Source organism: Girardinichthys multiradiatus, chromosome 18 (genome assembly GCF_021462225.1).
Source record: "Girardinichthys multiradiatus isolate DD_20200921_A chromosome 18, DD_fGirMul_XY1, whole genome shotgun sequence".
In the NCBI taxonomy this organism is placed as follows: domain Eukaryota; kingdom Metazoa; phylum Chordata; class Actinopteri; order Cyprinodontiformes; family Goodeidae; genus Girardinichthys; species Girardinichthys multiradiatus.
This window is the reverse complement of record NC_061810.1, coordinates 38,683,092-38,698,454: the sequence shown is the minus strand read 5'-3', so window position 1 is coordinate 38,698,454 and position 15,363 is coordinate 38,683,092. Positions and strand designations below refer to the sequence as shown.

At 39.8% G+C, this 15,363-nt stretch overlaps 1 protein-coding gene across 1 annotated transcript; it reads right to left on the bottom strand.

Moving 5' to 3' along the window:
• Positions 1-5,748: 5,748 nt before the first annotated feature.
• LOC124884399 (extracellular calcium-sensing receptor-like) lies at positions 5,749-10,872 on the bottom strand. The gene is made up of 8 exons (XM_047392308.1): positions 10,628-10,872; positions 9,856-10,150; positions 9,479-9,768; positions 9,001-9,296; positions 8,252-8,457; positions 7,602-7,823; positions 7,365-7,488; positions 5,749-7,270 (listed from the first exon to the last, which is right to left on the bottom strand). Exons 1-8 carry the CDS (start codon positions 10,870-10,872, stop codon positions 6,372-6,374), a joined length of 2,577 nt encoding a protein of 858 aa, XP_047248264.1. The 3' UTR covers positions 5,749-6,371.
• Positions 10,873-15,363: the final 4,491 nt, after the last annotated feature.

Below are 15,363 nucleotides of genomic sequence, written 5' to 3'. Positions count from 1 at the left end.
CAACTGAAATGAGCTTCCTCTGTAGGTTGGCCGGGCACTGCCTTAGAGATAGGGTGAGGAGCTTGGCCATCCGGGAGGAGCTCGGAGTGGAGCCACCAGTTGAGGTGGCTCGGGCATCTATACCGGATGCCTCTTGGATCCCTCCCTTGGGAGACGTTCCTGGCATGTCCCACCAGGAAGAGGCCCAGGGAACACCCAGGACACGCTTGAGGGACTATGTCACTCGGCTGTCCAGGGAATGATGGAGATGGAGGAGCTGTATGGGTAGAGGGAGGTCTGAGAGTCTCTACTGAGTCCGCTGCCCCCCACGACCCGGTCCCGGATCAAGCGGAAGACGCCGAGTATGAGTACGAGCATTTTAAGAATTAGCATGGTAGATCATTATCAGACAATGCTGCAACAACCTTTAAAGAATCCTTTCCACTTTTGATTTCCTCATTATCACAGAAAAACACAGTGGAGGGCAATAATTTTGTTTTTTCCCCTTCACAAATTGATTCTCTTGTTCATAGTGTTACTTCATCATTGTGTGGTGCATTAGACAATGCAGCCCCATTGAAAAAGAAGGTAATTATTCATAGGAGGCTAGCGCCCTGGTTTAATTCAGAGCTGCGTACTTTAAAGCACAATGTTAAAAAATTGGAGAGAAAATGGCACTCTACACACCTAGAGGATTCCTACTTAATCTGGAAAAATAGCCTACTGTTGTATAAAAAGACACTTCACCAAGCTAGAACAGCTTATTTCTCATCATTAACAGAAGAAAACAAGAATAATCCTAGGTTTCTCTTTAGTACAGTTGCTAAACTTACACAGAGTCATAGTTCTGTTGAGCCATCCATTCCCTTAGCTCTCAGCAGTCATGACTTTATGGGATTCTTTCAAAATAAAATTAATTCTATTAAAAAGAAAATCTTTGACATACTCCCGAAGATGATTACTTCATCCTCAGCAAGTGAGACAACATTGGGAGTAACTGTAGAACCAGATCTGTGTTTGGACTGTTTTGATCCTGTGAAGCTTCCTGAGTTATCAGAAATATTAGCTTCATCTAAACCTTCAACTTGTATGTTAGACCCAATCCCAACCAAATTATTTAAGGAAGTGTTCCCTCTGATTACCAGCCCCATTTTAGATATGATTAATTTATCCTTAGTAAATGGATATGTACCACAAGCTTTTAAGGTAGCTGTAATTTGCTTAAGAAACCTTCACTTGATCGAGATGACTTAATAAATTACAGATCTATATCCAATCTTCCATTCTTATCTGAAATTGTTAAGAAAATAGTTGCTAATCAAATGTGTGAGGATTTACACAGCAATGACCTGTTTGAAGAGTTTCAGTCAGGTTGCAGAGCTCATCAAAAGCACTGAAACAGCTCTGCTGAAAGTCACTAATGATATTCTTATGGCCTCAGATAATGGACTTGTGTCTGTTCTGGTTCTGTTAGATCTCAGTGCTGCATTTGATACAGTCGATCACGATATTATCTTAGAAAGGCTGGAATATGCTGTAGGGATCAGGGGAACAGCGCTAGGCTGGTTTAAATCTTATTTGTCTGACAGATTCCAGTTTGTTTATGTAAATGATAAATCATCTTTAAACTCCAGGGTTAATTGTGGAGTACCACAGGGTTCAGTACTTGGGCCAATTCTCTTTACTATATATATGCTTCCAATAGGTAAAATTAACAGGCAGCATAGAATAAATTTTCAATGTTACGCTGATGATACTCAGCTTTACTTATCCATAAATCCTGATGAGCCCAACCAGTTAGATAGACTACAAGCATGTCTTGAAGACATAAAAACTTGGATGATTTTAATTTTCTGCTTCTAAATTCAGACAAGACAGAAGTTGTCGTCTTTGGACCGGAGTCTTTTAAAAAAAAACTGCTTAGTCAATCACTTTACCTGGATGGCATTAAATTGACATCCGATAATAAAGTAAAAAAAACCTTGGTGTTATTTTTGACCAGGACATGTCATTCAAATCCCGTATTAAACAGGTTTCTTCCTTCTTTCATCTCCGGAACATTGACAAAATTAGAAATATCCTGTCCAGGAGTGATGCTGAACAACTAGTCCATGCATTTGTTACTTTAAGGTTGGACTATTGTAATTCTTTACCATCAGGATGTCCACAAAATGCAGTTAAAAGCCTTCAGCTGATTCAAAATGCTGCATTAAGAGTTCTGATGAAAATTAAAAAGAGAGATCATGTTTCCCCTACTTTAGCTTCCCTTCATTGGCTCCCTGTTAAATCCAGAATAAAATTTAAAATTCTCCTCCTCACATATAAAGCCCTTAATGATTTAGGTCCATCATACATCAGAGATCTGATTGTTCCATACGTTCCTAACAGGGCACTTCATTCTCAGACTGCAGGCTTACTGGTGGTTCCTAGAGTCTCTAGAAGTAGAATGGGAGGCAGATCCTTTAGTTATCAGGCTCCTCTCCTGTGGAACCAGCTCCCAGTTTCAGTCCATGAGGCAGACACCCTGTCTACTTTTAAGGCTAGGCTTAAAACATTCCTTTTTGATAAAGCTCATAGTTAGAGTGGCTTAGGTTATCCTGAGCTATCTTCCTTATTTTTTACCTCCGTCTTCTTCCCTCCCTGTTGGATGGAATAAGTGGGAGTCAGGTTTAGCCTAAACCGGCTCAGTTATGGTTGAGGTGCAAACACACCCTCCATTTCTGCTACCTGTATGACCCCCTCTCTTTTCCAATGGTTATGGTCAATCTGACCACAATCGTTGTGGTTTTTAGTATAACAATGACCATCAGTGGGCTCTAGATGGACAAACTGTCTACTTTTAAGGTTAGGCTTAAAACTTTCCTTTTTGATAAAGCTTATAGTTAGAGTGGCTTAGGTTATCCTGAGCTATCTCTGTAGTTAGGCTGCTATAGGCTTAGGCTGCTGGAGGACATAATGACCACTTTCACCCTCTTCGCTACATTCTTACACTACTCTCCAATTTTGCATTATTTGCTGTTATTTCAGCTTTTAACTTTGTTCTCTCTCTTTTCTCTTCTTAGAAGCTAAACCTGGCCTGACTCTGTGTCTACCTCTGACACCTTTCTGGAGAGGGGCATTGTCCAACCTTCTGCTGGCAACAACTTAATGCTCACCCTCTACCGATGACCCACATGGTCCTGTCTTTCAGTGTTCAACCCTTTCTCTCTCCTAGACATGGCAATTGACTGAGCTTTTACTGTGACTAACTCCATGTGCTCTCTTTCAGACTCTAACCTTGAAAACTGGCTCAGAGTGTATCTGTTCTTTCTTTCTTGATGAAATGACTAAAGGAGCTACATCCACTAACATTTACTTTTCCTTCCCATAGAAAGTACTCCTGGATCAGTGCTTCTGTGTTATTTGTGTGTCTCTGCTCTGTTCTCTCAAACCCCCAGTCGGTCGTGGCAGATGGCCGCTCACACTGAGCCTGGATCTGCTGGAGGTTTCTTCCTGTTAAAAGGGAGTTTTTCCTCTCCACTGTCGCTACATGCATGCTCAGTATGAGGGATTGCTGCAAAGTCAATGCCAGTGACTGCCCACTGTCTCTACATGCTCATCTGGGAGGAGGGAATGCTGCAAGTCACTGACTGGATGCGATCTGCTGGGTTTCCTTAGACAGAAAAACTTTTTATCCAATTTGAATAAATAACTGAATCTGACTGCACTGTTCAATGATTAGGATTAATTGGAATGTATGTCCCTGACTTTTGTGAAGTGCCTTGAGACGACATGTGTTGTTAATTGGCGCTATATAAATAAACTGAATTGAATTGAAATAGAGAAATCTTTAGTCTTTTTTTCAGCAAGATCGTTTTTTGTTTAGCAATTTAGTCCTAAATTCAAAAAGAGAAACAGCCAAATCTCCAATAGCCTTACAGCCTCAGAGTGAACTCCCTTGGCAGACAATACCTATGTGAGCCACTGCTGGGCATCCTTTCTGGCCAAGAGAGAGGCAAAGCCAGGAGACATGACAAAACCTGGAGCAAGAAGCCCAAGCTGATTCAAATAAAGTAAGCAGTGTCTGACACGCCTAGAGGTACTCCCTACTTTCATTTTTTGACACCCAACCTCCAGGCCTTCCCCTAATGGGGCCCCTCTCATAATTCTTTCAAACTTTCTCTCTTGACCAGGGACTGTCAACCTGCAGATGGAAAACACATGAAGGAATGTGTTTTGAGTCACCCGACATAGGGAAGATCAGCATGGAGAATCAGAAACAAATGTCACATTAAACAAGTATGAACACTAGCATTTAGTTGGCTATAACTAAAAAAAAAAAAAAAAAAAGGAAGTTTAGACTCAGGGTTGATGTAGCTTTTTGTATGCTGAGGTGCTTCCCTTGATTGCTGGCCGAGAAAGAAACCCAAGAAGGATGAGAGCACACTGAAATGGAATCGTCAAAAAATATTTCTAATTTTTATTAGAACAACTAAGCTGCAGACACTATTTTTTATATCAAAGTAGGTTATGTTTTATTTTAATTTAATACAAATGTAATTTTACAAAAATTATAAAAATTAAAGTTTATTAACTGAGTTATCTTTTGTGGTTCCAGACAATTTTTCTTTGTTGGAAGAGGGAGCAAAATGGCTCTTTTGGTAATAAAGGTTGCCTACCCCTCTAGACTGAAAACAAGGAAACTAGCATAGCATTATGTGTAGTAGGCACACAGCTATTCTGATTTTAATTTCTAATTTCTTGATAACTTTTATCATTTGTTTAGTTCAATGTACAATGTGTATTTTTTGTATCTTACCTTTTTAGCAAAAAAAGAGCCACATTCTGCTCCCTTTTCATTCCCAGGGCAGATCTGAGCTCTCTCCATTGCTTGATAAGTGCCCCGATATTTACTCTAGTCTTGTTCCGTTGCCGATCAGACTCCAGCTTTGGCATTTTTGTCGCACTAGACAAAAGTTTTTTTTTTACTCTTGTGTGGGGTCTGTGATGGGGTTTGATATGTGCTTGTGGCTGGTCTTTTGTGTTGCATCATCTAAAACAGTCACCCACCCGTGTTCTCTCATTCTCTCGCTAAAGTGTCACACCATGCGCACGCCCTGACAATTTGGCCCAAATCACTTTCTAGTAAACTGACTAATCTAGCCTGTAAGAGGCAACTGCGGTAAATAGAAGATGACTCATTTTACATGTCAGGCATTTGGAAGGACATGTATGGGAAAGAAAATAAGTAATATTTAACATAAAAACTGCCAGCTGCCAACATGCCAGGTAATCGTCCTGTGAGATAGGCACATAAATCACTGCAATTAACGTTTCCCTTGTCATGAACCAGGACTAGGTCTCATAGAAAGATTCAAATTTATCTTGTTATTACTAAGATCTAATGGATCTGCCATCTTGTTAGTCATCTCTTTGTTGTAGCCACGGTAGCCGTGTTGTTACAAGACTAGGTCGACTGCATGGCGATGACACCATTTGAATGTTAGTAAGCAGTGTCTGACACTTGAATGAATGTTAGTTAGTAGTTCTCTGTATATGTGTCTGGTAGATACTTATTTATTTGATAGCCAGACAGAGAGTTGTACTCAATAATGTATTTAAGAGCATTAATATTGTCATAAAGTGTGCATGATATCAACACAGAAAGAATCAATATACTGGTGAGAAACGTATACATTTATTGATTGAGTTCATTTTTACTGACACGACAGAGGTAGTATTGATCCTCATTCCTCAGAGATCCTTGTGAAACGTGCAACAAAAACAAAATCAAAAAAGCACTAAAAAACTATAAAAGAAAATTACAACTTAATGCACATGAGATTACAAATCTATTTAACTGTAAACCAAATTTAAATGTTGTCATCTAGGCATCAAACAGTTGTTTAATTGAATTTTATTAATTCAGTTTATTTCTGAACTGAACAAGATTGAAGAAAAATGTTTGAAACACATGCTTTTCTGCTGCGGTTCAGAGATAAATTTCCTGCTAGTATTTTGGAAATTCTAAAGTGCTTAGGTAGAAGGCAAGTGGACTTCTCATTTCTTAAAGACATTTCACCCTATATCCAAAAGGCTTCTTAATTCTTGAACATGGTTGGAAGTAACATTTTTAAAAGTTGTAGTCAGCACTATCACAAAACAATAGGGCCATTAAGGAAATAATGACCTTAATGGTGCCACACAAATAATGGTGACTTGATGTATGATAAGATGTATTGTAACAACACGGCATAATGCCTGACTACTCTATACCTGTAATATTTTTATACAACCAGCATATGAAGTTTTGTAACCCCCGCCCCTCCCTGTAAGACGTTCTGTAACTTCTTACAGAAGAAGTTACAGAACTTCTTCTGTAATTTTGCTGCCAATATTTCAGTAATTTGCCATCAGTTTTTGGTCATCAAATATTTTTTGGTGTTCTTCTCTGGTTGAAACAAAATTATGAAGCACTTTGGAGCAAATATGCACAGTATCAGTCCAAAGCTGGAGGCCAGAATAGCAAATATCTCCACAGCCACAGTATATTTTCCAGGAGAGCTGACATATGCTGGGATGAAGGTGATCCAGACTGCACAGAATATCAACATGCTAAAGGTTATCAGTTTGGCTTCGTTAAACTTATCAGGTAGTTTCCGAGCTAGAACAGCTAACACAAAGCAAAATATAGCCAGCAGGCCAATGTAACTAAGCACAGCCCAGAAGCCAACAGCAGAGCCTAATGAACATTCCAGGATTATCTTCTCATTGTAGCTGGCTAAATTTTTAATTGGGAAAGGAGGACTAAAAACCAACCACACAGTACATATTAATACTTGAAAAAATGTTAGGGACACTACAGTCATTCTTTGCTGAGGAGGACCAAACCATTTCATCACATTGTTACCAGGAAGTGTAGCTTTAAATGCCATTAAAACCACTACAGTTTTCCCAAGAACACAGGAGATACAGAGGACAAAGGTGATGCCAAATGCTGTGTGTCGCAGCATGCAGGACCATTCAGAAGGTGCTCCGATGAATGTTAATGAACATAAGAAACACAGCGTCAGAGAGAAAAGGAGCAGGAAGCTCAGCTCAGAGTTGTTGGCTCTGACAATCGGAGTTGTCCTGTAGTAGAAGAAGATCGCTGCCGTAATGATGGCCAGACAGGCCCCACTAACAGAGAAAGCTGCCAGGAAAACAGAGAGTACTTCTTCATAGGAAAGAAACTCAATTGGCTTGGGGAAACAAGCATCTTTCTTTGCATTATGCCAAAACTCTCTGGAGCATGGGAAGCAATCAGGAGAATCTAAAAAAAAACAAAAAAACAATACAAATAGGGTTCTTAACATATAGGTATTTAAGGACATGTATTTATTTAAAAAAAAAACATTTGACTTAACCTGTCATATTACTGATCTCTCCTTCAGGACACGGTACACAATCATAGCAGCAGATGGGTTTCCCTTTTTGCAAGACTTTATGAGTTCCTGGAGGACAACTCTCAGAGCAAACTGACACTGGTACCTTTCATAGAGACAGAGGAAAAAAAATTATTTCAATATTTTTACTAGCAGCTTTGAGAAAACAATTGATCACTCTTCATATACTACGCTATTACTGTTTTTAGGCATATTTACTTCAGTTCTCCCTTTCACCCAGGTTAACTCCTTGTTGATATGAAACTCCTTGCTGTTGGGCAGTGATGCATCATAGTATCCCACTGTAACCAGTTTAATAACTCCACTCTCACTCTTCTGCCAGTTTACCAGCTCATAAAAAGCCACTGGATCCCCATTAGCATCAAATGAGACATGGTAGCCATTCTTGGAGAAGTTTACTTTCTTTAATTCAATAAAAACCTTCAAAGTAAAAAAAGACATAAAGAGAAAAAATCACTAGCCTTTAAATTTTTTTTGAAAAAAAGCTTATATGTATGAGGGATTGCTTCAAATTCAACGCCAGTGACTGTCCACTGTCGCTTCATGCTCGTCCAAGAGGAGTGACTGCTACAAATCTCTGACTCGATGCAATCTGCTGGATTTCCTTAGATAGAAAAACTTTTTATCCAATTTGAATAAATAACTGAATCTGACTGCACTGTTCAATGGTTAGGATTAATTGGAATGTATGTAACTGACTTTGTGAAGTGCCTTGAGACGACATGTGTTGTGATTGGTGATATATAAATAAAAAAAACTGAATTGAAAATTAACATTTAATAGGATGTTACCAGTCTCTAATGGCTCATGAAAAATTATGGGATTTGTTTCTATATATATGGACTGACCTGTTTGGGCTCCAGTCTAATGTGTTTGTCACATTGAATGGTTCCATTTTCTTTCTGACAAACAGCATTATGAATGGCATGTGCTATTGCATAAACAGCCTTGTAAATCATGTTAGAAATTCTTAGCTGAGATGTTTCAGTATATGGGCTTTTAAGGGTTTTAATGTCTTCAGTCCCATCACACTCTCTCTTGGGTGGATCCACAGCTGAAGACAAAAAAAAGGAGAGAGATATAATTCTTTTGTAAAACTAAATAAATTAGCCATGGACACAAAGTACCTGGTGCTTCTTATGTTATTTAAAATTTTGAAAATAAACAGCTATGTTAAATTATCATATTAATTTAAATGTACATGCAGCAATATTGTTTTCACTCTGTATTAACCCTACAGAGCTCTACAAATAAAAACAGAATCATGTCCAATGTGAAAAAACGAAACAAAAAAAAAACATGTTGGTAAAAATAAGGGCTGCAAAAAGTATTCAATAAATGTCTTCTGCTCTAGCTACTATTTAAGATCTTATGTCCTTCGAGGAAGAAATTAGTAAATAAAATAAAAAAACATTTAACTTTGGTGAGATGCCGCCGAAGAATATATTCAATTTGGACTAACAAATATCAGAAGATGGTCTATTTAAATGTCAGAAATATTGAAAATAGACAAATCTGTCAATACTTTCTTTTTCATTTTCTTCTATAAAGAAAGAAATTCCAGCATAAAAAACATTTATAAATAAAACGTTCTTACTTGTTCTCAGGGAGCAGTTGAATGCATCCTCCCAGAACTCAGTGAGCAGTGGAGAGGCAGCCACTTCAGAGGGAGAGAGATCTAGAAGGAAGTCTCTCAGACCTGGGATGACAGATTGCTGAATGGCAACTCCGATGGCCCCTGCACAGAAACTGAAGCTCATTAAGAGTGGGTCAGTAACCCAGGATTCACTCCCAATCCACTGACGAGGTGGAGACGGTTCCCGAGCCAGCTCCTCTAATAAGACCTTCATATCACCGGAGGCTGTAAACGCCACCACAACCATAGCTGTTGATCTGGAGAGACAATGAAATGTATTGGCTTCAACTAGCAGCATTTAAGCAAATTTAACCCATTCTGAAAAGATGCATAAAGATTATGACCCTAATTTTATGTGAACATAAATAAAACCAAACGTGATTTCCAATATGCTATATCAAAAGCAAAATTAATAGGCCAAATCTACATATGCACAAACCTACGAATAACATCTGCAACTCTTTGGATCTTGCTCAGTGGGTTGGTTCTAAAGAAGGATTCAGTGTACTCCACACAGATCCCCTCCCTCAGTGCTGCCTCAAGAAAAGAAGCCATGCCATTATTTCCATAATCTGAGTCAGAGTGGATAGCACCTATCCAAGTCCAACCAAAGTGTTTCACCAACTTAGCCAGCGCATCAGCTTGAAACTGATCACTGGGAATCGTCCTGAAAAAAGTAGGGAATTGCTGCTTGTCTGAAAGGCAGGCACAAGTTGCAAAGTGGCTCACCTTTAGTGAAAACAAAAAAAGGAAGGAAAAATATTAGCAAAGGTAGCATAAATTTATACATTGTAATGATAGACTTAGAATCTTTACCAGAGGAATGTTGAAAGGCCCCATGATGCGTGACATGCTGATGGATGGAGTGGATCCAGAGTCTCCCACAGCAGCCATCACCACTCCAGACTGTGAACAGTTACTGTCTTTGTAAAACACAGGATCCTGGCCATTCAAAAGCTGAAACGCGACATGCACTGAGACAGGCACTGAGACACAGGAATCATAGATCTGATATCCGAGTTTAATGCCAGGCAGCAGCTCTGTGCTGTTATTTATTTGATCAATGGCAAATATCATTGTGCGAAAGAAGCGCAGACCCCGGGCGTTAAAGCTGGACAAAATCATAAAGGTGATTGATGATATTTATAGAAAATGTTAGAATATTATAATATTAATAAAAAAAGAATATTATATAACATGGTGTAATTCACTTGTATACCAAAACTTTTTAAATAAAGTGGTATTCAATTAAATATATTGTGTTAAATAGTAAACCTGTATATGGAATTTTAAAAGTTTTAACAAAAATTACATCTAAATTAAACACGATTTTAAATATATAAATGTATATTTTATGGATAATGATTAATTAATTACTTTCATCATTCAATTAGAAGTCAAACAAATTTGTTTAAATTAATTAGTGTGCAAGGCATTAATCACAGCATGGTAAATTAAGATCAAGAATGTTTGTAATTACAAAGATTTATAAAATTAACATATCTTATTATTTTCCCCAGCATCACAGCAGATATTGCAGCACAAAGCAGACATGTAACATTGTATTCCACCTCTACTTCTTACTAACCTCCCTGTGCATCTTGGAGGCTCAGGCTTGGTAGAGTAATTATAAATTACGGTGTAAAGTTGGTAATGAATGGAGGAAACACCTCCAATTATAAAGTCCCCATCCTTTGAAAATGCAGGTAGACGAGGGGTACCCTGCAGAGTACACTTGATAGATGATCCTTCAGTGCTGACTCCAGCAACTGCCTTTCCAGGCTCGGTCCTCTGTTTCAGACCATTTAACCGAGCCAAGAGAACCAGTGACATCAGCTCCAATAAAGTGACTGAGAATCTTGGACCAATAAAGACAGTCCACATTTCCATCTATCAAGCTTCTTTAGCTGGCTGTAAGTGTTGTTTAACAAGTTTATAAACATCTATATCATGTTGGGTGTTCATTAGAGAGAGAATGGATTCACCTCTGAGATTAAACCTCTTTATGACTTTGTTCATCCTCCAACTGTATCAACCTGAAATCTAACTTTCAAATGAAATGCCCAGTTATTTGCTGATCTATGCTTTTTTTTTTTTTTCTTTTTCACTTGCCTTTTTGGGCTAAACAGAAAATAGGCTTCCCTTGATAAGATAAAAGAGTAAAAAATTACCCTTTAGAAAATTGAACCTCTAAAATCAGAACTTTTCGTTTCAGAGCTACAAAAAAATAAGATTTTTTTATCTGCTGTTGATCACCTGTCATGTAAATGAATTACATAACAGAAAAAAAGGTTATTTTTTTCATATTATTATAGCAGTCTCTAAAGTACTAAAAAAATCTTGGTAAAGAATCGTCTTTCTTTAGAAAGAACAAGACGATGGGTTGTGGATGGGTCCACCATAATGGCAAAAGCTCGAAAGATATTGCCACGGCAATAATAAAGTGGCTACACAAGGACATTAAGGTTGCAACTGTCATCAGAGATTGTGATACAAAATGGTATCATAAGAAGAGCACTAACTAACTGTTATTTATATAGGGTAAATAAAATAGGATACGATGGATACTACCAGCTCTGTGATGGACTGGCAAACTGTCTTGCCTGTAGGCTGCTAGAGATCGGTACCAGCTTCCCCGCTACTTTGTACGGAAGGAATGGGATGGATGGATGGATGGATGGATGGATGGATGGATGGATGGATGGATGGATGGATGGATGGATGGATATTACTATGTACCATATTTTCCAGACTGTAAGTTGCTCTGGAGTATAAGATGCATCAGTCAAAAAATGTGTCATGATGTCCAAGAACAGAAATTTACTCTGGAAAGGAAAGTTACTCAATTCAGTTATTCTTTGCCCCACTCTTTTTTTCCCCCATATTTTGCTCACTTACTGCAAGTCATTCTCACAGTCTCATCACTTGTTTCCCTGTCACTCTGGGCTCTGGCATGAGTGTGTTTGGGGTGTGCCGAGTTAACTCAGACAGTTGCAATAATCAGGAAATGGGGATGTGGAAAGGACAAACTGCCTACCACTTGTGTTGTGCTTTATTGTGGGGAGCTGAGAGATAATTAAGGGGTTTTACTCTGAATGAAAACCAAACCCCAATAAGCAACATCTTATTCAAAAACAAGCCCAAAAAACCGCAACCTGCAACTCACGAGATTTGCAAGCGACTTGACAGAAACACAAGCCCAAAGTCGCTTAAAATAAGCGGAGTGTCAGGATATGTGCTTTGTGTGTCTGTATGGTGCTTTTACTGTGCTCAGCCCCTAGATTCAATTCAATTCAAAGATACTTTATTGATCCCCGAGGGGAAATTAGAATTCCAGTACAACCCATCCAAACATACATCATGACACAAGACAAAGGGGGGACGGGTCACCGAGGCTTTGCTGCCCACTCACAGGCGCTGCCCTTGTTAGATGAGAAAAGAGGCCACATTAGGTAACATTAGGTAAGTAGAGGAAAAAAATCATATTTCACACTTTATCCTTAGCAGGATACAGTTTGAGATTGCAAAAAACCTCAGTACAAAGAAGCAACAAGTTTACAAAAAAGCATCATGCCGGGAACAGTGAAGGCGGTGTGAGGGGGTGCATAAGTTTATCTTCAGCCTGTGCGTGTGTGTGCATGTGAGTGTGTGCAAGTAAGTCCATGAAGCACTGTCACAGAGACCATTGTCCTTGATGGTACGTTGGAATGTTCATCAACCGGCCACAAAGTTCTGAGCAGGTCCACAGATGTCCTCAGGGAAGGGAGGGGGCAGAGGGAGCAGAGTGTCATGTTTACATAACTTCCAGGAGAAGTTGAAGATAGCCAGCCATCAAGGCCGTGCAGGGGAGCCAGATTCAGAAAAACATTAATTATTTGGGTTAGGCTGACTCTTAATTTTCCGTCAGCCTTGAGAGTCTTGCTGGTGCTTCTCAAAGGCGAATCCAAACAGCCAAATTCCTGGTTTTTCGCCAGATCCGAGCGGACAACTTTCTCCAAGATTTATCCCATTTCACCCCTGAGTCCAGGAACCGCAACCTGCCTGCGATCCTAAGGATCACATCCAGTCTGCGATTCAACTCACATAACATCTCAGTCTGAGTGTTGATCGCCCTGAAGATCCCATCATACATGCCAGGCAGCCTTACAATTGCCAGAACAGCTGCTGACATTCTCCGAATTTCTCGATATGCCAGGTAACCGCTGACTCCAAAAAGCAGATATCCTGATATCAAACATCCAATCATATACATATCTTCAACATCCTCGACTGACATTATCGACAAACACACAATCCTCCACTTCTGCCAGGAGTCCATCATGTACAGGTCCTTCTCAAAATATTAGCATATTGTGATAAAGTTCATTATTTTCCATAATGTCATGATGAAAATTTAACATTCATATATTTTAGATTCATTGCACACTAACTGAAATATTTCAGGTCTTTTATTGTCTTAATACGGATGATTTTGGCATACAGCTCATGAAAACCCAAAATTCCTATCTCACAAAATTAGCATATCATTAAAAGGGTCTCTAAACAAGCTATGAACCTAACCATCTGAATCAACGAGTTAACTCTAAACACCTGCAAAAGATTCCTGAGGCCTTTAAAACTCCCAACCTGGTTCATCACTCAAAACCCCAATCATGGGTAAGACTGCCGACCTGACTGCTGTCCAGAAGGCCACTATTGACACCCTCAAGCAAGAGGGTAAGACACAGAAAGAAATTTCTGAACGAATAGGCTGTTCCCAGAGTGCTGTATCAAGGCACCTCAGTGGGAAGTCTGTGGGAAGGAAAAAGTGTGGCAGAAAACGCTGCACAACGAGAAGAGGTGACCGGACCCTGAGGAAGATTGTGGAGAAGGGCCGATTCCAGACCTTGGGGGACCTGCGGAAGCAGTGGACTGAGTCTGGAGTAGAAACATCCAGAGCCACCGTGCACAGGCGTGTGCAGGAAATGGGCTACAGGTGCCGCATTCCCCAGACCTGGGCTACAGAGAAGCAGCACTGGACTGTTGCTCAGTGGTCCAAAGTACTTTTTTCGGATGAAAGCAAATTCTGCATGTCATTCGGAAATCAAGGTGCCAGAGTCTGGAGGAAGACTGGGGAGAAGGAAACGCCAAAATGCCAGAAGTCCAGTGTCAAGTACCCACAGTCAGTGATGGTCTGGGGTGCTGTGTCAGCTGCTGGTGTTGGTCCACTGTGTTTTATCAAGGGCAGGGTCAATGCAGCTAGCTATCAGGAGATTTTGGAGCACTTCATGCTTCCATCTGCTGAAAAGCTTTATGGAGATGATTTCATTTTTCAGCACGACCTGGCACCTGCTCACAGTGCCAAAACCACTGGTAAATGGTTTACTGACCATGGTATCACTGTGCTCAATTGGCCTGCCAACTCTCCTGACCTGAACCCCATAGAGAATCTGTGGGATATTGTGAAGAGAATGTTGAGAGACTCAAGACCCAACACTCTGGATGAGCTAAAGGCCGCTATCGAAGCATCCTGGGCCTCCATAAGACCTCAGCAGTGCCACAGGCTGATTGCCTCCATGCCAAGCCGCATTGAAGCAGTCATTTCTGCAAAAGGATTCCCGACCAAGTATTGAGTGCATAACTGTGCATGATTATTTGAAGGTTGACGTTTTTTGTATTAAAAACACTTTTCTTTTATTGGTCGGATGAAATATGCTAATTTTGTGAGATAGGAATTTTGGGTTTTCATGAGCTGTATGCCAAAATCATCCGTATTAAGACAATAAAAGACCTGAAATATTTCAGTTAGTGTGCAATGAATCTAAAATATATGAATGTTAAATTTTCATCATTACATTATGGAAAATAATGAACTTTTTCACAATATGCTAATATTTTGAGAAGGACCTGTATCCGGAGAGAAACGTCCAGCCTGGACAAGTTGGGCTCTCCTTCACCCTGTCTTCTCGTCGAGAAAATTTGATCAATTGCATTGAGAGACCAGCTGACCAAATCCCTAACTCAGAATTTGGAAGATATGCAAAAAGAGGCTCCAAAAAGACGACAAGACACAGAGCTGAAGCAGGGCAGATATGGGAGGGGTGCGGGAGACAGAGAAAAAGCATCCTTCTCCACCGAGTGCAGAAAGAAAAAGAGAGCAGAAAGCAGATGGCGTGGAATCTGGAGGAGAGGTGACAGGTGTTCGCTATTCCCCTGATTATTCTGCAGAGGACTATTTAAGGAGGAGGCTGCCAGCAACTCACTGCCAGAGTGCTGCCCTTAGTGGTACTACTCAACCACGTTACCTTTGCCTTTGACCTTGCCTTGTACACCAAGTATCCTGCC